General features: G+C 38.5%; 1 protein-coding gene across 1 annotated transcript in view; it reads left to right on the top strand.

Moving 5' to 3' along the window:
* DNAH10 (dynein axonemal heavy chain 10) overlaps positions 1 to 21,514 on the top strand; it is a 101,816-nt gene that overhangs the window by 24,533 nt on the left and 55,769 nt on the right. Inside the window, exons 13-35 of the mRNA XM_038373263.2 lie at positions 843 to 1,019; positions 1,424 to 1,600; positions 2,480 to 2,649; positions 4,585 to 4,736; positions 5,211 to 5,375; positions 6,121 to 6,328; positions 7,739 to 7,895; positions 8,881 to 9,357; positions 9,645 to 9,803; positions 10,417 to 10,533; positions 10,615 to 10,717; positions 10,956 to 11,134; positions 11,784 to 11,995; positions 13,023 to 13,179; positions 13,971 to 14,204; positions 14,312 to 14,434; positions 14,984 to 15,217; positions 15,728 to 15,951; positions 18,860 to 19,129; positions 19,207 to 19,390; positions 20,143 to 20,277; positions 20,689 to 20,841; positions 21,262 to 21,450. Coding sequence (XP_038229191.1) covers positions 843 to 1,019; positions 1,424 to 1,600; positions 2,480 to 2,649; positions 4,585 to 4,736; positions 5,211 to 5,375; positions 6,121 to 6,328; positions 7,739 to 7,895; positions 8,881 to 9,357; positions 9,645 to 9,803; positions 10,417 to 10,533; positions 10,615 to 10,717; positions 10,956 to 11,134; positions 11,784 to 11,995; positions 13,023 to 13,179; positions 13,971 to 14,204; positions 14,312 to 14,434; positions 14,984 to 15,217; positions 15,728 to 15,951; positions 18,860 to 19,129; positions 19,207 to 19,390; positions 20,143 to 20,277; positions 20,689 to 20,841; positions 21,262 to 21,450 — 4,356 coding nt within the window. The remainder of the gene's footprint in view (positions 1 to 842; positions 1,020 to 1,423; positions 1,601 to 2,479; positions 2,650 to 4,584; positions 4,737 to 5,210; positions 5,376 to 6,120; positions 6,329 to 7,738; positions 7,896 to 8,880; positions 9,358 to 9,644; positions 9,804 to 10,416; positions 10,534 to 10,614; positions 10,718 to 10,955; positions 11,135 to 11,783; positions 11,996 to 13,022; positions 13,180 to 13,970; positions 14,205 to 14,311; positions 14,435 to 14,983; positions 15,218 to 15,727; positions 15,952 to 18,859; positions 19,130 to 19,206; positions 19,391 to 20,142; positions 20,278 to 20,688; positions 20,842 to 21,261; positions 21,451 to 21,514) is intronic.

Below are 21,514 nucleotides of genomic sequence, written 5' to 3'. Positions count from 1 at the left end.
TTTGAATTTGTTATCTTTGTTTATCTGTTCCCTTAAATAAACAAACCGCAAAGGCAAGTGGTAAGTTGCTGTGCTTGAGGGCAAGGCCCTGACCTCGCCCGTTAGGTTTTGAGCTAGCACTGAGGCGCACCTCCTCTATACCCGTCTCGCCTAGCACTCTCTCTCAGTAGAAGCCTGCAAGCCTTCTTAACTGGTTTGCTGGCTCCCAATTGGTCAGTGTCTCCTTAGGACCCTTATACTCCTCTGGAGGGTTGAGTCTTATTGGTAGCCTGGCTTAAATGGGTTTTCCTTGAGAAGAGGGGTGTCAGGGCGCTGATACCGCCAGCAGGGGCAGAGAAGACCTGATAAATTCTGTCGCACACCTTTTTGCACCTTCCAGGTGAAGTCAGGATTGATCCCTTGGTATTGAAAGCTTGTTTTTCTTTTTGTATGAATAATATTAGGATGACCATTTGAGATTGCTTATATGATTGAAACCAAAATATGACCACATGTATGTATGTGTGTGCAATATATAATAAATAATATAATAATATAAAGTTATATCCTTTTAATAAAAAAATGCAAGAACATCAAAAGGACATTATGTTTAAAATGAAGTGCCATCTGACTGGGAATATCAAAAGTGAAATGAGCACCTATTGGTGAAAATGAAGAAGGGCAAATAATTCTAATTAGCTTAATCGAAAATAAAGATGCCATGGAAATTTTTAACAAACCTTTAGTGTTCTGCTGCTGGAATTAGCTATTGATCCTTGTAATATGTGCTAGCATGTGCTAGAGATATTGGAGATGAAAGGTAATATTTCTGATAACTCTATACTGTTTCGATTCTTTTATAGATTGACATAGTTAGTAATATCTTCATCCAAAACCTCAGTAATCCACCTCTGTACAAGAATCATCCTCCAATGGCTGGAGCAATATATTGGTCACGATCCCTTTTCCATCGTATCAAACACACTATTATTCGTTTTCAAGAAGTAGAGGAGTTGCTGGCTAGTGAGCGTGGGAAGGAGGTATGTTAGTTTCATTGGCATTTGATAAAGAAATTAGTACTTTGGACTTCAATAGCACTGTTCATCGAAATATATACAAGTGCTTTACATGCATTAATTAAGATTCATGGCATGTTTGTCTACATAAGTATTGTGATACAAAACATATTACAAATGGAGAAACTGAGGCACAGATTGATTGTGACATCTCTGGGTGTGTCTCAAAGAGGCAGTAGCAGAGTTGGCAATGGACCTTAGGAGTCTACAGTCTCAACCTGCTGCATTAACTACTAGACTATACTTGCTCCCTTATTTAATAAAAACAAATATTAAAAACTATTTTAAGTAGCCCTATTCAGACCAGAAAATGTTGGCTCTGTCTCTATTATAGAGTAAGATGAATGGAGCTGAATTCTTTCTTACAGGTAAAACAAAAGTATCTGGAAGTGGCTAAGAGAATGAAAGAATATGAAGATCTGAAATATGATCATTGGAGGGACTGGACTGAACAGACGCTCCCAGTACTATTGAAAAAAACCCTGCTTGCTAAAGTCCATCCTTCTGGGACCATAGTCCAAGCTAATTTGGAGCTCACCGATCAGGTGAGGGGAGGAAGGGTCAGGTGTCAATCTTCTGCTTATTCACTGATTTGTAGCCAAGTTACTGATCAGGTGAGATTTTTCTCAGAGTGGTTTCTTAAAGAGAGGAACTGAGTTGTTTGCGGGAAATTCGATACTTCTGAATTCAGAATTATTTGGGGATCTGACATGGGCTGTCATATTTGTCACAATTGTTGAATGACCTGGCAGAAGCATAAATAATAATGTGCTTTGTGCCATCATTCCTGGCAATTCTATGTAGGACATGCCACTACCTTGTCTTAATATCTCTATTTTGCTCTGAGCACGTTATTCAGGTGCTGTAAAAAATAGTAAGTATTTTCCAACAGCCTCATCTTTACTATATAGAGATTTGTGCTATGCTCACTGCAGGATACCCCACTTAAAAGGGCAACTTGATTCCCATGTACTTCTGGGTGCAATCCAAAAAAATCATGAAATTAACATGAGTTTGCTGCCATCACATTGTTCACTCTGCTTGTGTGTTATGTGTCTTCCCCCACCCCGTGTCTGCCTTGTCTATTTAGGTTGTAAACTCCTTGGGACTAATACACTGGGTTTTCCATTATGGATCGTTGGGACAGCGTATAGGGGGGAGTATTTGTTCTATCTCTTATGGTCCATTTTAAATTAAGAGATAGTTGTGTTTAATTCATGAAAAGAAAGTGCTGAGTATGGCAGCCAGTCTGAAATGCATTTCCACAGCTAGCCCTGAATACCAAGCCTGCTGTGCTATATGACACAATTGAATCAGTCTGTTTGCCTTGAAAATGCTCCTTGAAAGTAATCGTTTCTTTGATTTTTAACTGTCTGACATGTCCTCTCCCTCCTTCATGCTGCTGTTTCTCTTCTGTGCTGTAGAGCCTGCATTCTGAAGAGGTTGACACTGGGGAGAAGTGGAGCCGTTACGCAGTCAATTTTTCTCCCAAACTCCAAGAGGTTATCAATGAAACAAAATACATGGAGCAGCTGGGATTTCCAGTACCTGAAATAGCAAGGAACGTGGCCCTGCAGGATCACAAATTTCTTAGGTAAGGATATAAAATTTGAACATGCTCTGTGTTCGGACTGAACTTAACAGCAATACTCCTATTGACTTCACCCAGAACAGGAATGGGCCCTTTGTCATCAAATTTTAAAAACACAAGACCCTATAGTCATTGTTATGTTTTCTTGGAACTTTGCACAAATAATCTTTCCTCTGGTGCTGTCTGCTTTCTAAATTATGTATGATGAAATCAAGCAAACAAAACACATGGTAACCCCCCAAGAAAAACATGAAGTAAAGCAAAACATATACTATATTGCTATGCATTGTAACATTCCTCAGCCACTAGGAGACCTCAGTTTAATGCCTGACTCTGCCACCGACTTCCTGTGTGACCTTGGGCAAGTCATCTAGGGCAGATTTTCAAAGGTATTAAGGCACTAATGATCCAGATAGGTGCCTACTGGGATTCTCAAAAGCCCCTGACACCCATTGATTTCACTCATGTGCTTTGAGTTGAGCATGTTTTAAATGCTTTTTCTGGATTGGCACTATAGGGGCCAACCCAATGCCTGTTGAAATCAGTGGAGTCTTTCCACTGACTTCATAGAATCATAGAACTAGAAGGGACCTTGAGAGGTCATCTAGTTCAGTCCCCTGCACTCAAGGCAGGACTAAGTATTAACTAGACCATCCCTGACAGATGTTTGTCCAACCTGCTCTTAAAAATCCCCAATGAGGGAGATTCCATAACCTCCCTAGGCAATTTATTCTAGTGCTTAACCACTCTGACAGTTAGGAAGCTTTTCCTAATATCCAACCTAAACCGCCCTTGCTACAATTTAAGCCCATTGCTTCTTGTCCTATCCTCAGAGGTTAAGAAGAATAATTTTTCTCCCTCCTCCTTGTAATAAACTTTTATGTACTTGAAACCTGTTATCATGTCCCCTCTCAGTCTTGTCTTCTCTAGACTGAACAAACCCAATTTTTTCAATCTTCCTTCATAGGTCATGCTTTCTAGACCTTTAATCATTTTTGTTGCTCTTCTCTGGACTTTCTCCAATTTGTCCACATCTTTCCTGAAATGTGGCGCCCAGAACTGGACACAATACTCCAGTTGAGGACTAATCAGCACAGAGTAGCACAGAAGAATTACTTCTCACGTCTTGCTTACAATACTCCTGCTAATACATCCCAGAATTATATTTGCTTTTTTTGCAACAGCGTTACACTGTTGACTCATATTTAGCTTGTGATCCATTATGACCCCCAGATCCTTTCCACAATACTCCTTCCTAGGCAGTCATTTCCCATATTGTATGTGTGCAACTGATTGTTCCTTCCTAAAAGGAGTACTTTACATTTGTCCTTATTGAATTTCATCCTATTTACTTCAGACCATTTTTCCAGTTTGTCCAGATCATTTTGAATTTTAATCCTATCCTCCAAAGCACTTGCAACCCCTCCCAGCTTGGTATCATCCACAAACTTTATAAGTGTACTCTCTATGCCATTATCTAAATCACTGAAGACATTGAACAGAACTGGATCCAGAACCAATTCCTGCGGGACCCCACACCTTATGCCCTTCCAGCATGATTGTGAACCACTGATAACTACTCTCTGAGAACAATTTTCCAACTAGTTATGCACCCACCTTATAGTAGCTCCATCTAGGTTGTATTTCCCTAGTTTTGTTTATGAGGAGGTCATGTAAGACCGTATCAAAAGCCTTACTAAAGTCAAGATATACCATATCTACCGCTTCCCCCTATCCACAAGGCTTCAATAGCATTGATGTGTAAAGAGGATGACAGAGAGGTGATGTTCCAGTAGTCTCTGGTTAGGTGACTAAATTGTTAACCTTGGGAAAACTTCCAGTGTAGCATTCCATGTCTGGGTTCAAAATTAGGTTTTCAGATCTTCTAGGCAATACCCTTATTGTAATGTTTTGCATTATGCTTGTGACTCTCTTTAGATACACAAATGGAATGAAACAGATGTTGGATCACTATCACAAATTAATGGAAACACTAAATGAAGCAGAAATCCAGCTTCTTGATGATCACATTCAAGAGCTCTGGAGAGTATTTAGATCAGGATACAAGAGACTCAACTGGAACTCCTTAGGTAATAGAGATGATATTTTTAAAATGTCCTTTAGAGATTAATTTTCAGTAAAACATCTCCCAGGCTATACATTTTTCTTTTTCTTGTCAACTTATAGCAGTTTGTTGTATCTAAAATGCTGTGCAGAAGTGAATACAGCTCAAAATCAACTCAAAATCATAAATTGAGTTGTGGTAGCTTTGGTGCACAGTACAGGTTTAGGAATACAGACTGTTACCCTGTGGAAAATATGGTGTAGTCCGTTGGCCTGACCCAGTGCCTGTTAAAGAAGTACTAGTCTTCCCCAATGAATATGGAATTGAATCCCCTATACATGACGTGTTAATACAGTTACCTTTTGGTCTTAGAAGGAATGGGTATTGCAGTATTGCACTGCCTACATTGCTCTTTTAGAAGCTTAGATTGGCTAATTAATAAAATGGGGGTGTAAGATATGTTGAAGAAGGAGAATAAAATGGACACGTTATTTTCAAGGTATTGGTGACTATATTGTTCGGTGCACCCAAGCCATTGGGAAGTTTGAATCACTTGTACATCAGATTCATAAGAATGCCGAAGATATAAACAACAAGCTTTTATTAATAGAGTCAACAAATCTATTTAAATCCCCACCTTTGAAAAATGAGGATGAACTTCCTGGTAGGTCTTATATTTTGTATTCTCATTTGTCAGCTTTGTGAAGTGTCTTACTGAAGTGGTATGCTTGCTACACCTCTTTTATTGTTGCCAAGAGAACACGATATTAAGTACTTCCCAAGGCTAATTACAGTACAGTGTCATAGTACAGTGAAGGGAGTACAAGCATAGCTTCAATATCCCCTCTGGTGGTGGTGAGACATGAAGATCTACATAGCAGTGGATCTTTTAACCTGTATCTGCCTTTCTTCTGATCATCCATGTCCTGGCCTTTCCCCTACCTCCACCATGTGCTGCTGTGTAGGGGCTTCCTTGGTGCTGCAGTCCCCTATATACAGTCTCTCCTGCCTCTTGTGCAGCTGTACTGCACAAGTTCTGTCACGGAGACTGCAGTTATAGAGGGTGGGGCTGGAGCTGCTTCTTACTCATTTGTGAAATTCAGTCATCACAGCAGGTCTTCCAGTCGTTAGCGTGTACTAGTGGAGGTTAGCTATTTCAAAATGTCTCTGATAATTAAAAATGTTACTGCCATATGTAAAAATCTCGGTCTTAGTCAAGTTTGGGATTCTTGAATCTGTACCCACCGAAAGGTCTGAGGTATTAATATAATAATGAAGATATTCTAAATTAACTTGCAAGATGAATTTACTGTTCAAAGATAAATCCCAACTAATTATTTTGTTAATCTACTGTTACTATTACAACTAAATAGTGATAAATAATAATTTTCTTTCATAAACTTTTACAGGAGTGAAGGAATTCTTTGAGTATATTAAGTGCGAAAGATCTAAAGACGTGGAACACATTGTTAGAAAGTATGTTGCCATTGGACCTTTGCTAACAAAAATGGAAGGGCTGGTTGCCAACACAAACACTGGCAAAGCTTCAAAACTAGCACCCTATTATGCATTTTGGGAAAATAAAATTTATCATACATTGACACAGTTAGTTCTGAAGTAAGTCTAGTGGATTTACAGTCTTGCATCTGTTTAATAGATTTACTGTCTTGCATCTGTTTATTTTTTTCAAATCAGTTGTTTTTAAATTCATAGGTGCTAAAATTTAATCCATCCCCCCCTGTGACTAGGTGTCCATTTATTCTTTTGCGTAGAGACTGTCCAGTTTGGCCAATGTACATGGCAGAGGGACCAATTGCTGCATCTACAAGCTAATTAGGTTACGTTGTTAGATTTCTAATAGGATGCATGTAAACATAGACATATTTAGCACTTACTCTTTGGCTCTCTAACAATACAGGCAAACGGGTTAAAGAGTCTAGTCTACTTAACGTAGCTTTGATAACTATCTACAAGGAATGGTCCTGTTTACCATTGCAATACCCTTTTGATATGTCCTTAAGGGTTGCTTACAGGTTAAGCAACTTGCTGATTTTTTTTATCTTTCACTGGCCCAGCTTTACACCCCCAAATTCACTTAAAGCACCCAGTCCATACGCTGCTTGAAACATGAGCGCTTTAGCTTTTACTCAAGGGCTCAAGAAACGTTTAGAAGGGTACTATAGAGAACTCTAATTCTGTGAAATGGCTATTATTGTGTTTTTGATAGAAGAAGGGTTAAGGTACAATTTCTGCAGGATGAAAAGGCTGCATTCAGCGTATATCAGACATGGTCTCTGGGAGTTTGAACACTGCAGGCCAGATTCATCCCTGCGAGGCCACCCTGTCAGCAAAGGGTGAGAAGAATGGAGGCTTGCATCTTCTCTATTCTGGGGCTGCTAGAGGCCAGTGTGAACCCCGATGCAGGCTAACTTGAATGCCTTTTACAGTTGCCCCTTGGGCCATTTTAGGGGTTCAGAATCACTGGGTGTAAAAGCACACTGGCTATACCTCCTCCAATCCTTGATCCACCCTATTCCTCTTATTCCACATGTTCAGCCTGCTCCAAAGTGTGCCCCCTGTGGTGGAGAGCAGCTGTGGAGCTGACTAACCACCTGGTTTTAGAGGCACACTGCACCAGGGGTGCTCCGAGAGTGGATTATGCGTTTGCTACAGCCCCATTGTGCCAGTGAGGTTGGGCCTAAGGGCAGTTCTGCTATATTCTGGGAATGTTTGTGAAATCAGTTTACCAGAGTTCAATTTCTTGCCTGTTTTCTTCCAGACCCCTAAGAGTTTACCAATCAAACCAGTCTATACATGGCAGTCTGGGACAAGTTCTGTCCTCAGATGCACATGTGGGCCTCCCATTGAAGTCAGCATTGAATGGCTTAATTGGGCACGACTTGCATATCTGACGGGAGAGTTTGACCTCATGCCTGCAATTCCTGCTATTTATTGTCACATATGTGTGCCTATCTATAAAGCTATAAAATGCAGGATTAAGATTGTCTGACTTTTTTTTTTTTGCAGGAATTTGCAGGCTTTTAATGCAGCTGTTCTTCGGGATGTCCCACTATTCCAAACAGAAACTATTTTATCTGCTCCTGAGATAATCCTGCATCCTAATGCCAGTGAAATTGACAAAATGAGTGTTCATTGTATCAGAGACTGTGTTGAAGTCACTAAGGTGATTATTGATAAAGATTATTCAGGACTTGCTTGTTGACACAATGAGTTATTCTTGCTTTATGTTTGGATTGGCCCAAATGTCAAGGGGAAGATTTCAATTATATTGGTTGGAATAAAAAAATTCAGTATATTGTTTTATTTTACAAACTGTGATAATGACAAAAGACCAAACTCAGATCTTCATACTGTTTTTATTCAGGCAAAACTCCCATTGACTTCATCAGGAGTTTTGCTTGAGTAAGAACTTTAGGATTTGGCCCTATACATACATAAATAACAGGAGGGAAATAGCATCCAAATACAATTAAGACTGGATCCTAGCCTCCGGTGCATATGTGTGCGAGAAGGAAAAGAGGTGTAGATAACCTTTCCTATAGCCACGGACCTCCTCCCAAGCAGCAGGGCAGGCTAGCACTCAGGAATGTGCATAACTCCTATACTATAGCCCAAGGGAATAAGCTATCTGGCCAGGGATCTGTTCATAATCGTAGGATGCTCATTGCTTCTTTTCAGAAAAGAAACACAATGTTATAGGAGCAACCTACCCTGCACTGATGAACAGACAACAACCCCCCTTAAAAATATAAATACAGGTCAGTCCTGCCTTCCACTTTCCCACTCCAAAACTCACTGCTCATGCTCTACCTTCTTGCTGAGCCTGACTGACCTGTACCTGCATCTCTGGCCTAGCTTCTGACATCCTCAGGAGACAGACTTGAAAAACAGACCAAATAACAATGCCTGGAAGAAGGCATTTGGCACTGTAGGGTACTCTGAACTCAGTTCTGATCTCAGATACATAGGCCTCCTGTTTTGTCAAATGCCCAACATCTAACTTTAAAAGTCCAACATGCCTGCATACTTAAGATCAGAATTAAGCCTTGAGTATTTTAGTAAGGCAATCTCCTACTTAATGGCTAACAAATGTCACTAATTTCACCCACCCCCATTAATACATTATTTTTTTAATACTAAAACTCTAGCATTTTGTACGGTGGATGCATGGCACCTGTATTGACTGCCCCCCTCAGCGCGCTGAAGAAGACGAACTCATCAGCTTGAGTTTTTTTAATGACATCTCTCAGAATCCACTAATAATCGAACAGGCTGTTCTCATCACTCAAAACATACACAAGCTCCTGAATTCTCTCAACAAGTACTTGAATCGATGGAAGAGATATCGCCCTCTGTGGAAATTAGATAAAGCCATTGTTATGGAGAAGTTTGCTGCAAAGAAACCAGCTTGTGTCACCTTTGATGAAAAGTTGCAGTTCTATATTAAGATAGCTCAAGAAGTGACTCAACAGCCCTTGATTAAAGATGAACAGTGCATTAGGCTTAACCTGGGCCCTTTAGCCTACACGGTACAGGAAAATGCAAAAGGTTGGGTGACTTCTCTTGGAAAACTTCTCAATGAATCTGCAAAAGAGGAACTCTTCAGTCTTCAGGAAGATATTGAGGTAGATGTTGTCTCTGCTCACTGATAATCAGTCTTTCTAACCAGCTCTGAGTGGTGCTGCACAGTTGTGTGACCTAAGCCTCCTATTTTATGAGGGAAAAAGAAATCTCGATCAGACATTGTTGGGTTCATCTTTATCATCAATTAACTAACTGCTAACTAAAAAAATACATGCAGATTATTTAATTGTTTTACATGGACTGACTTAATATAATTGTACTTAATTGTCTATGTTTTTGCCTAATTATTCTCTTACTGCTGTTTCTCAAAAGTAATTTTCTTTTATAGAGATTATCGCAGAACCTTAGGAAAGCACCTGATTCTTTGGAAGATCTCAAATTTGTTCTTGGCACAATTGCAGAGATCAAAGATATTTCTTTACAGGTGGAATTGAAATATTTAGACATTCAGGAGAGATACCGTACCCTTGCAGTATATAACATTCCTGTAAGTGAATTTATGTCTAATCCCATAGATATTTTATACTTGTGCTTCAGATACAAACACCTTTCATGTAAACAAATGAAGTTTAGTTAAACTATTTTGTCTTAACAGAATCAAAAAGTAATATTTTCACATTGTTACTCCCAGATTGAAATTTACTAGATTGCTATGCATTTGTTTGCAGTAAGGTTTGGGAGGTGAAATCCACCACTCTAACTCAGGGTCAGTAAGCAGGGCTGCTGTGCACTTCGCCCCCATATCTTCTTTTCCTGCCCTTGAGCTGGAACAGGAGCTGCAGCTCTCTGTGCTAGTTGTGTGGGTGTTGAAACCACAAGATCTGCAAAAATGTCCATCTCATGATGCCTGTCCTGGTGCACTCGCCTTATGGCCATCTACCCTAGCTTTGTCATTTGGTGAGAAGATCCTTTCCCTGGTGTGCACGTACTGCCTTATTCAAGGGTACTCACTGTACTGATGGAAGGCTTTCATGATGTGGAAGGTTTTGTTCTGCCGTTGCACCATGGATCAGTTTCATCCTCTGTCAGGATCCTTCATGTGAGTATGAGTTACAGGATTTGGCTCACATACTTTGTATTCATATGTGTGTTCTCTTTAGATAACTGAAGAAGAGAGAGAGTTGGTCAACAAGATTAAGCAAATGTGGGAGATTCTCTTGTTTGATGCATCAGAAGTTGATCACAGCCTTGGAAGCATCAAAAAGACATTCACGGAGGTAATATTTTTAACTTACATGTTTTAAAATGCATTTAGAAAAGGAAGGAAAAAACCCTAATTCAAACAATATTCCTTTTAGATTACAAGGGAGCAGATTGGAGACTACAGTAGCCAAATAGCAGATTTTTTCCACAGATTTACTACTGAGGGGCCTGGTGCTGTTGGGGAGAATCTTGACAAAGGTAAGAAGACTTATGTCTCTGTATTTACATCCTAAAGTAGTCTGAAGACTAATATACTTGAAAACAGAAACCTATGTACTTTCAAAATGTTTTTCCCTCTTAAAATACAAGCTGAACAATTCACTGTATGACATTTGAAGAAATATAATTTGTGTATATGTATACAAAAGTGATGCATTATTTACCCATCAGAACCCATGAAAAATGTTTGTCTAGCAGACTTTCCTTCTCTTTACAGGACTTGAGCTCTTAGATATTTTTGATAAGGAATTTGAAAAACATGAGAAAAATCGTCAGGAGTTGGCTAATGCTGAGAAACTTTTTGACATTCCAATCACAATGTACCCTGACTTATTAAAAGTGCAGAAGGATATGAGGGATCTAAAGCAGATCTATGATATTTATAAGTTGCAAAGAGTAAGTGTTCTATAAAAATATGTATAATATATAACTTTCCTTTAATTGCAGTCAAGTCTTTTCCTATCCATTTGACTGAAATAAGTTGTGATTGTTTTATCCTTCTGACTACCAGAATGTAGATCACCTGAATAGTGCTTTAGTTATACTCACTAGTCCAGGAAGTATAATGTTGTAGATAGGGCCAGCTTCTGATACCCTTATTCATGCTGATTAGCATCTTACTCCCCAAGTAGTCTCATTGACTTCAGTGGGACTGCTGCTGTGGTTAGGTGCAGTGCTCATTGTGAGTAGAGGGATCTCAGGCTGGCCCTAAGTGACCTTAGTTGGTCTTTGAACGAGTTTTTTTTTTTTAAGGGATTTTGGAATAATTAAGATGTCCTAACATTAAAAGCCAGACTGTGACTCTGTAAAGCAGGTTCTTATTACTGCTTTCCCTGTTGTGTCTTGTCTTAAATCAGACTATAAGATTGTTGAGGCAGGGGACTGCCTTTTATGCTGTTAGTACAGTGTCTTTCACATTTGGGCCCTGATGCTGACTGGGCCTCTGAATGCTATTGCAGTAGAAATAATAAATATTTTTGTCACATTCCTTTCATAGTAACTTAAAAGGAAATGTTATGAATGTTTGCATCTACCTTGTTTCCAGGCTGCTAAGGAGGAATGGTCGCAGACCCTCTGGGTAAATCTCAATGTGCAGTTTCTCCAAGAAGGAATTGAAGGATTTCTTAAAAGCCTCCGAAAGCTGCCCAAGCAAATGCGCAGCATGCCGGTGGCTTATCACCTGGAAGCAAAGATGAAGGCATTCAAGGACTCCATTCCTTTGCTGCTTGATTTGAAAAATGAAGCATTGAGAGACAGGTTTGATCCAGTTTGTTTAAGGAATGTTCTATATGTGCAAGGACATTTATTTTTATTTGTTATAACTGTTAATTCCAGATGTTGAAATCATGCAAACATTTTGCATATTATGGACCATAATAGTTGATACCCAATTACTAAGATTGCACAGGATGATGCAGTATGAGTAAATATTGTGTGTATTTTATGTAAAATATAAAGCCTCATTCTAAATATGAAATATAATTATAAATAGAATTCTAGACTGTATTGAGCACAGGACCATTATTATACATTCGTTGATAGTCATTTTCACATTTGCTGTGTCATAGTGCTTGACAAAATGAACGAAACCAAAATCATAGACACATAGGCTCAGTATCTCAGACCAGCCACTAAATTCATGCGTGCAAAATGTGGCCATGTGGTTATCTCACTTGCACTGGCAGCTAGGCACTTGATCATACAAATGTGATAGTACCATGTAATTACCTATTCTGTGCACTGAAATGAACATATACTACTACATTTTATACATATTATAGTTACTGGTCCAGTGTCTAATGCTAGTAGTTCTAGTCTGGGATGCTAGAAACACTGCTGGAATCTGATAACCACTGGTTGTGCTTAGTTCAAAGCTGGCTGCTGATCAATGTTTTGCTCCTTATGTTTGATCTCAAGCAGAGGTAGCTGAGACCTGATCAAATCAATGCTCCTCCTTCCTATCACCAGCTCTTGGGACATTCAAACCACCCTTTCTTTGCTACAACAGCTTGACAGCTCAAAGCTACCAGTTCATCTCTCTTATCTGCATCACATGGAACTGCCAAAACCACACTCCCACCGAGTGGTGGGAAGTAAAGAATGAGCTGCTGAGATAACCTCCAACCTGTGTTTGGCTGGGATGGGAAGATGGAGTGTCTAGGAAACGAATGTTCCCTCCAATTTTGTCTTCATTTGATAGGATTATTCCCTGCATTTTAAGATGATCCCTATTGATAATATCTGGTCTTGTTTATAACGTGTTGATTTACTGAAACTCTTCCAGGCACTGGAAAGATCTTATGGAAAGAACTGGCACTAGTTTTGAAATGACAACAGCAACTTTTACTTTGGAGAATATGTTTGCTATGGAGCTGCATAAGTACTCAGATGTTATCAATGAGATAGTGGGATCTGCTGTTAAAGAGCTTAGCATTGAGAAGGTAAAGTTTTTAAATAATACCTAGCTTGTTTCGAAGACACTTATGACAACAGAGGTTTTTATTTGCATCATTGTTTTTGATCTTTCAGTTTTAGTTATCAAATGGTATTTAGAATAGCAATAAATAGTTTAACCTTTAGTTGCCAAAAAAGGTTATGTTAGCCATTTGTGTGATCCTTGTTTGGATTAGATGGGTTTTAAAGTGCAAGTCTACTTTGAAAAGTGATTGTAAAAGTGTCAAGGTAGTTTTCCATGTTTATTGTCCATCAGAAAGCTTACTTGACACAAACATCAGTTTACAATTAAAAATACTTTCTTTCCTAACTGCCAGCCTTGCACATTTGACCTGGGATCTGATAGTCAAGCAGGATGCTTTCCGTTTTCTGCATCATTGCTAGTAATAAAGGTTCTGCAGCTCAGATTAGTCCTTCAGTGATACTAGTATAACTGAATTATTTTCACTGGAACTGCACTGGAGGTAACTGAGCAGATAGCTCTGTTAATGATGCACTAGATGGAACCAAATCCATCTCTCTCTGAGCTATGTTGGCTCTGTAGTGATAAAAAGCAGAAAGAATTTATTTCTCTCATTGAGATTAGCAGATAAAACTCATAATGCACACTAAGAGATCTGATGGATACATTGTCCCTGTTCAGAGTAGACCTGCCCTTTAGAGCTAGAAAAATCTGTGTAAAGGCCATCCTAAATGAGCAATTTTTATTTTGATTTTAGAATGACTGTCCTCTAGTTTTACAGGACTGAAACAGGCTTCTTTTTATCTTCACATGCAGGGTGTTAAGGAGATAGTGGAAACTTGGGAGAACATGAAGTTCACTGTACTGAGGTATTTCAAAGGCATTCAAGAGCGAGGCTTTATTTTGGGATCTGTCGATGAAATTACTCAGATTCTTGATGACAATGCTGTCAATCTTCAGAGTATCTCAGGCAGTCGATTTGTAGGTCCTTTTCTATCAACAGTCCACCACTGGGAAAAAACTCTGTCCTTGATTGGTGAAGTTATTGAGGTAGAGAAGAAACTGAATGATTAATTTGTCTCTAGCTTTTGTTTTTCATGATCAAGATTTTCTATAGAATTTGTTTCTTTGATCGTAACACTTGACTCTTCTTCTAGGTCTGGATGGTGGTTCAGAGGAAATGGATGTACCTGGAGAGCATCTTTATTGGTGGGGATATAAGATCACAGCTTCCAGAGGAAGCAAAAAAATTTGACAACATAGACAGGATATTTAAAAGGGCAAGTAACTGACCTGTTTTGTAACCGCTTGTGATTGAGAGAATTACGTGATATGTTTTGCTTTTAGCTCCATATTGAACTGCAATCCTCCATTTATAGATGTCAGTGCCCTAACATTTTTCTTCTTGCAATGACTAAGCAAGTACTTCTCTCTAGTGATACTCCCAGCTATTCGAATTGATTGTAAAAATGTCAACGTGACAGTGAGCTTACTTGGCACAGAAATCAGTTTACAAGTAAAAATATTTGCTTCCCTAATTGCCAGACCTACACATTTAAGCTGGGATCTGATTGTCAGGCTGGATCCTTTCCATTTCTTGCATCATGGCCAGTAATAAAGGTTCTGCAGCCGCAAGTGCTTCATGACTTATCTGTCTTAAGGCATCATGCATACCGCAGTATTGTAGAAATAGTAAATAATAATAAAGATTATGACTATATATAATAATATCCTATATTGTTTCAGTATTGTCACAAGAGAAATCTAACTCAGTTTGCTCCTCAGCGTCACCCTTAGGAGTTTCTAAAGATTCTTTTCTATGTCTGTAGATAATGGGTGACACCGTAAAAGACCCAGTGATAAAAAAATGCTGTGAAGCCCCAAATCGACTCACAGACCTCCGGCAGATAAGTGATGGTCTAGAGAAATGTCAGAAAAGCTTGAACGATTATCTGGATTCAAAGCGGAATGCTTTCCCCCGATTTTTCTTTATATCTGATGATGAGTTGCTCAGCATCCTTGGTAGTAGTGACCCTCTCTGTGTTCAGGAACACATGATAAAGGTACAGCATCCTGCTTATGAGAATGTCCCATGCACACTATGATTTTTAGGTGGAAGATTCTATACTATACATATTATTAAGAGCCTGCTAGTGTTTCTTTCAAACTAAACTTGCTGTAATAGCAACATAGGAAGCACTGGACCAGACTAGTGATCCATGCAGTACAGTATCCTGTCATTGCCAATGGCTGGTACTAGTGGATTCGGAGGAAGATTCAACATACTCCATAGTGAACTACTATGGAATAACCATCTCTATAACTCTTGATAAATTTGTATTTTCTCCAAAAATCTTAATGGGGCCAAATTCTGTGCTCATTTACACTCTCTCTGCAATTGGGTTAATGGGATATAAATCAGTGCAAAATCTGGCTGTCAATATTTAAAAATAATTTGCTATATTTGATTGCTCAGAGCCTGATCCTGAACTCTAATGGGGGTTAAGTGAGGTACCAGATCTTAGGAACCTAGTACAAATAGTACAAAGTGTTCCTCTGCTGGCATGTTTCAGATGTATGATAACATAGCATCCCTGAGATTTCAGGAGGGTGATAGTGGTGAAAAAATTGCAACAGCCATGATTTCAGCCGAAGGAGAAGTGATGGAGTTCCGGCGGGCCATTGCAGCAGAAGGCCGAGTCGAGAACTGGATGACAACTGTTCTGATTGAAATGAGAAGAACAAACAGACTCATTACTAAAGAGGCCATTTTTCGATACTGTGAAGATAGAAGCAGGTGAAGTAATCAAAGTGATAAAGATAACAATTGAAGCATAATAAACCATTAATAGTTTGAAGTCTATATAAACTATACAGAAAGTGTTGTAGAGACTTCCTTTTTTATTTAAATATAGTTCCCTTCTCTTACTCAGTATGGGAAGGGTCCATTAAAAATTGATTGCCACCCAGTTCACATGCACAGACAGTTAAACAGAAAAAAATCTCAATGCCCAGCATCTAAACAACTTTAACTCTGTCCCTTTAGTTCTGTTTCTCTTTAAAAATTTTATCTTTAAAAAAGTTATCTTTAAAAATGCTTTTAAAGTGTTACATTTGAAGAACAAAATCTAATTCTATAAGTTCCAAATGAATAACTGGAAATGTAATTTACAGCCTTGATTATGTATTGGGGATTATTCTGTAGGCCAAGTGTTCTGACACTAACAGTTGCTTTTCAGTATAAAGAATAATTTTATGAACTTGCTTAGGAATTTAGGATCTGTTCACCCACTAGCTTTGTGTCCTTTGACACTTGTCCACTTGTAAGTGGAATTATCTTGCTCAGGAGAAAAAGACTGGATGAGTATTTGGATGTGCTTGTGCACTTCAGTGATAGGCACTATAGATATACATAGATCAATACGTTCTTCAATAATATAGACAGATAAATCAATAGATAAGATGGATTATGTTAATGTACTCTTGAATTTGTAAAGTATTTCTGATATTATGCTTGTCTGAGGCTGCATGTCATATAACCTTTGAACAGAGAGGAATACAGTGTTAAATTGTTATGGACAGTTCAGAGGGAAGCTATGTGCTGAATGGATAAGGTTCATTTGACTTATTTTAAGGAGAGACCTAAGGTTGCTTGGGTGCTGGGCCATGAAAATTTTTTTGTTTAAACATCTGTGTGCATAACTGGGAGTTAAGGTTGTTTTCAGCACTGTGTACATAACCAGAACCTGTGATTTCCTTAGTTTTTAATGGTTTTTAATAGGGTTGTCAAGCAATTAAAAAAACTAATTGTGATTAATTGTGCGATTAAAAAAATGAATCGTGATTAATCACACTGTTAAACAATAAATACCATTTAGTTAAATATTTTTGGATGTTTTCAAACATATTGATTTCAATTATAACACAGAATACAAAGTGTACATTGCTCACTTTATATTTATTTTTGATAAATATTTGCACTGTAAAAAAAAAATAAATAGTATTTTTCAATTCACCTAAGATAAGTACTGTAGTGCAATCTCTTTATCATGAAAGTTGAACTTACAAATGTAGAATTATGTACAAAAAAATAACTGCATTCAAAAATAAAACAATGTAAAACTTTAGAGCATACAAGTCCACTCAGTCCTATTGTTCAGCCAGTCGCTCAGACAAACAAGTTTTTTTACATTTGCAGGAGATAATGCTGCCTGCTTCTTGTTCACAATGTCACCTGAAAGTGAGAACAGGTGTTCTCATGGCACTGTTATAGCCGGTGTTGCAAGATATTAACATGCCAGATGTGCTAAAGATTCATATGTCCCTTCATGCTCCAACCACCATTCCAGAGGACTTGCATCCATGCTGATGACGGGTTCTGCTTGATAACAATTAAAAGCAGTGCGGTCTGACACATGTTCATTTTCATCATCTGAGTTAGATGCCACCAGCAGAAGATTAATTTTCTCTTTTGGTGGTTTGGGTTCTATAGTTTTCACATCGGAATGTTGCTCTTTTAAGACTTCTGAGAGCATGCTCCACACCTCATCTCTCTCAGATTTTGGAAGGCACTTCAGATTCTTAAATCTTGGTTCGAGTGCTGTAGCTATCTTCAGAAATCTCACACTGATATCTTCTTTGTGTTTTGTAAAATCTGCAGCGAAAGTGTTCTTAAAATGAACAACATGTGCTGAGTCATCATCCGAGATTACTATAATGTGAACTATACAGGAGAATGGGGGTAAAATAGAGCCGGAGACATACAATTCTCCCCCAAGAAGTTCAGTCACAAATTTAATTAACGCATTATTTTTTTAAGCAGCATCATCAGCATGGAAGCATGTCCTCTGGAATGGTGGCCGAAGCATGAAAGGGCATATGAATGTTTAGCATATTTGTCACGTAAATATATTGCAGTGCCGGCTACAAAAGTCCCATGTGAATACCTATTCTCACTTTCAGGTGACATTGTAAAGAAGAAGCTGGCAGCATTATCTCCTGTAAATGTAAACAAACTTGTTTGTGTTAGTGATTGGCTGAATGAGAAGTAGGACTGAGTGGACTTACAGGTACTAAAGTTTTGCATTGTTTTGTTTCTGAGTGCAGTTATGTAACAAAAAAGTCTACATTTGTAAATTGGACTTTCATGATAAAGAGATTGCACTCTTCAGATTGTATGAGGTGAATTGAAAAATACTGTTTGTTTTATCATTTTTACAGCGCAAATATTTGAAATAAAAAATAATAATATAAAGTGAGCAGTATATACTTTGTATTCTGTGTTGTAATTGAAATCAATATATTTGAAAATGTAGAAAAACATCTGAAAATATTTAATAAATTTCAATTGGTATTCTGTTGTTTAACAATGCCATTAAAACAGCGATTAATCACAATTCATTTTTTTAATCAGGATTAATTTTTTTGAGTTAATCGCATGAGTTAACTGCAATTAATTGACAGCCCTTGTTTTTAGTGTTGATGATTTGTGTAATGGTATTTCTTGTCTTGTTATTAATTGCACTTAGTAACCTTTAACTACAAATTAGTTTTGTTATGGGGGAATATTCTAGTTTTTTTAAAATAGTATGAGACACCTTTACAGAGTGCTCTCTTTTCTCTAGAAAGACAGACTTGTGTCATAGTTGTTCCAAACATTCAGGGTAGAACTGTTCTTTCAAATATATTGTCCATATTTTCCATAGAGTTGACTGGATGTTGATGTATCAAGGGATGATGGTGCTGGCTGCTAATCAGGTCTGGTGGACCTGGGAGATGGAAGACGTCTTTCGCCAAGTAAAGAAAGGAGAAAAGCAGGCAATGAAACTTTATGCTAAGAGAATGCACGAGCAGATTGATGCCTTGGTTACCCGAATCACAAAGCCATTAAATAGAAATGACAGAAAAAAATACAATACTGTTCTCATCATTGATGTCCATGCCAGAGATATTGTTGATACATTTGTAAGAGACAGGTAATCCACTGACCCGCTGAGATAATTCCAGAGAGATTGTATTCTGTACTCACAATCTTTTGCTTTCTCCTTTATAGCATCATGGAAGCTCGAGAGTTTGAATGGGAAAGCCAGCTGCGTTTTTACTGGGATCGAGAGCCGGATGACCTGAATGTGCGTCAGTGCACTGGCACCTTTTCCTATGGTTATGAATATATGGGCTTGAATGGAAGACTAGTCATCACTCCCCTTACAGATCGTATCTATCTAACGCTCACACAGGTATATATTAAAGGGATTTTTTCATATGATATTCTTCTGAAATATATTTCTTGGGGTTCACAACATGATTATTTTATTGCCCCTTTCTGTTTCCGCAAGTGATCACATTATATAATAGTATATTTAAACTCAGTTAAAATCCCATGTGATTTGAAATTTTTAAAGACTATGTAAAAGGCTAGATCAGCTTCAAGGGGGGTTGTTTTGTTAAAATCATGGCTGAAAGCTGATCATTTTAAGGCATTATTACAGTGATGGTGGAGCTACTTTGTGAGATCTCCAGTCCCTCTGCTGCTGGCTGCTAAAAACTCCGACCTCAGCCAGTATTTTCAGTTCTGATTTCTGGTGCCCATCTTCTGTTCTGCCTAATCCTCTGCTGACTTTCCATGCTTACGGATCAATCTTTGCTGGAGAGGCTGTTGAGGTGCATGCAATGTAAAAGCTGACTGGCAGGAGCCAGAACTGGAAATGCTAGGAGAGAGGCACTCTGGCAGCTGTGGGAGGTAAAGGAAGAGCACAAACGGGGATGAAGCAGAAATAAATCATGAAGTCCATGAGTGCAATGCAGTCGCTGACTGACTTGCTCCTCTAATTAGTATATTTGCTAAACAACCCAAACCCAGGCTCAGGTGTAACAGTTTATATGATATCCACATAGGTAAACTATATTGTACTGTAAGAAGCCTTTGAGCTGAATTGCAGTGTGTTACCCTGCTCCATTCAGCGTTGCTTTTGTGGTTTATTTCCAAAAGGCTCTATCCATGTTTTTGGGGGGAGCACCTGCAGGGCCAGCAGGTACAGGGAAAACGGAGACAACCAAGGATCTGGCCAAAGCCCTGGGCTTGCTGTGTGTTGTAACAAACTGCGGCGAAGGCATGGATTTCAAAGTAAGAGTTAGAATGCTGCATTCTCTGGTAACATGATATTAGCACCATTATGCACAAAGACCAGGCTAAATGACTTGCCCTTAGTTTTTGAAGAAGACCTATTCTAATTACAAACAAATCCCATGCAGTTGAAAATTAAATATAGTAAAAAAATGTTGTTTCTTGTTTAAGTTCCTGAGGTGGCTGGAGCTCAGGATTCTGGCTTTGCCTTGTAACAGTGAGAATCAGTGGCAAGATGATACGATTCTAAGTTCATTGTGAGCCACCAGCATTGAGTGAATAAGCCTAGCAATAGATTATGGAGTGGGAAGGCAGATAAGTATCCATAGGCTTTGTTAAGTCCTTTACAGGTGTACTATATGCCAAAATGTGCTGAATGGTTTTTTTGGGCTGTTTTTGTTTTGTTTTCAGGCAGTTGGTAAAATTTTCTCCGGTCTTGCCCAGTGTGGGGCATGGGGATGCTTTGATGAATTTAATCGTATAGATGCTTCTGTGCTTTCAGTCATCTCTTCTCAGATCCAGACAATCCGAAATGCTCTAATGAATCAATTGAAAACATTTCAGGTAAACACCCGCACCCACCCACACAAAACCTCTTGAGAAAGAAGGCTAGTCTTGTATTTAAGGCATGGGATTCGGGGAGCCTATCATAAGATGCAGTTTACTTGTGCAAATATATTACACATAGGTATTAAGAATTAGATATTTAAATGCATATTTAAGCACATAAATAAGTGGCCTGATTTTCAAAGATGATGAGCACTTCCCTTTAACCGCTCCCTGTCTCAGTTTCCCCATCTGTAAAATGGGGATAATAACATCTACCTACCTACCTGACATGGCGGTTATGAGGCTTAACTTATTATTTATTGTAAAGTTTTGAGATCCTCAGGTAAGAGGTATAGTAGAGAAGTGCAAAGAATTTTTGCCATTTTATCTTTTTAAGTCAGAGTCAGTATAGTCTGACATTTATTCATGTTTTAGTTTGAAGGGCAGGAAATTTCCCTCGATGCACGAATGGGCATTTTTATCACCATGAATCCTGGGTATGCTGGCCGTACTGAGCTCCCTGAATCTGTAAAAGCTTTATTCAGGCCTGTGGTTGTGATTGTACCAGATCTCCAGCAAATCTGTGAAATCATGCTCTTTTCTGAAGGTTTTCTTTTGGCAAAGGTAGGGAAAGTTTACTTCAAAGTAAAGTAAAATAAAAACGTACTTTAGTGGTGTGTGGATTGGG

The sequence above is a fragment of the Dermochelys coriacea genome, chromosome 15, assembly GCF_009764565.3.
Source record: "Dermochelys coriacea isolate rDerCor1 chromosome 15, rDerCor1.pri.v4, whole genome shotgun sequence".
NCBI lineage: Eukaryota > Metazoa > Chordata > Testudines > Dermochelyidae > Dermochelys > Dermochelys coriacea.
The sequence above is the reverse complement of the archived record's forward strand: the minus strand, read 5'-3'. Positions and strand labels throughout refer to the sequence as shown.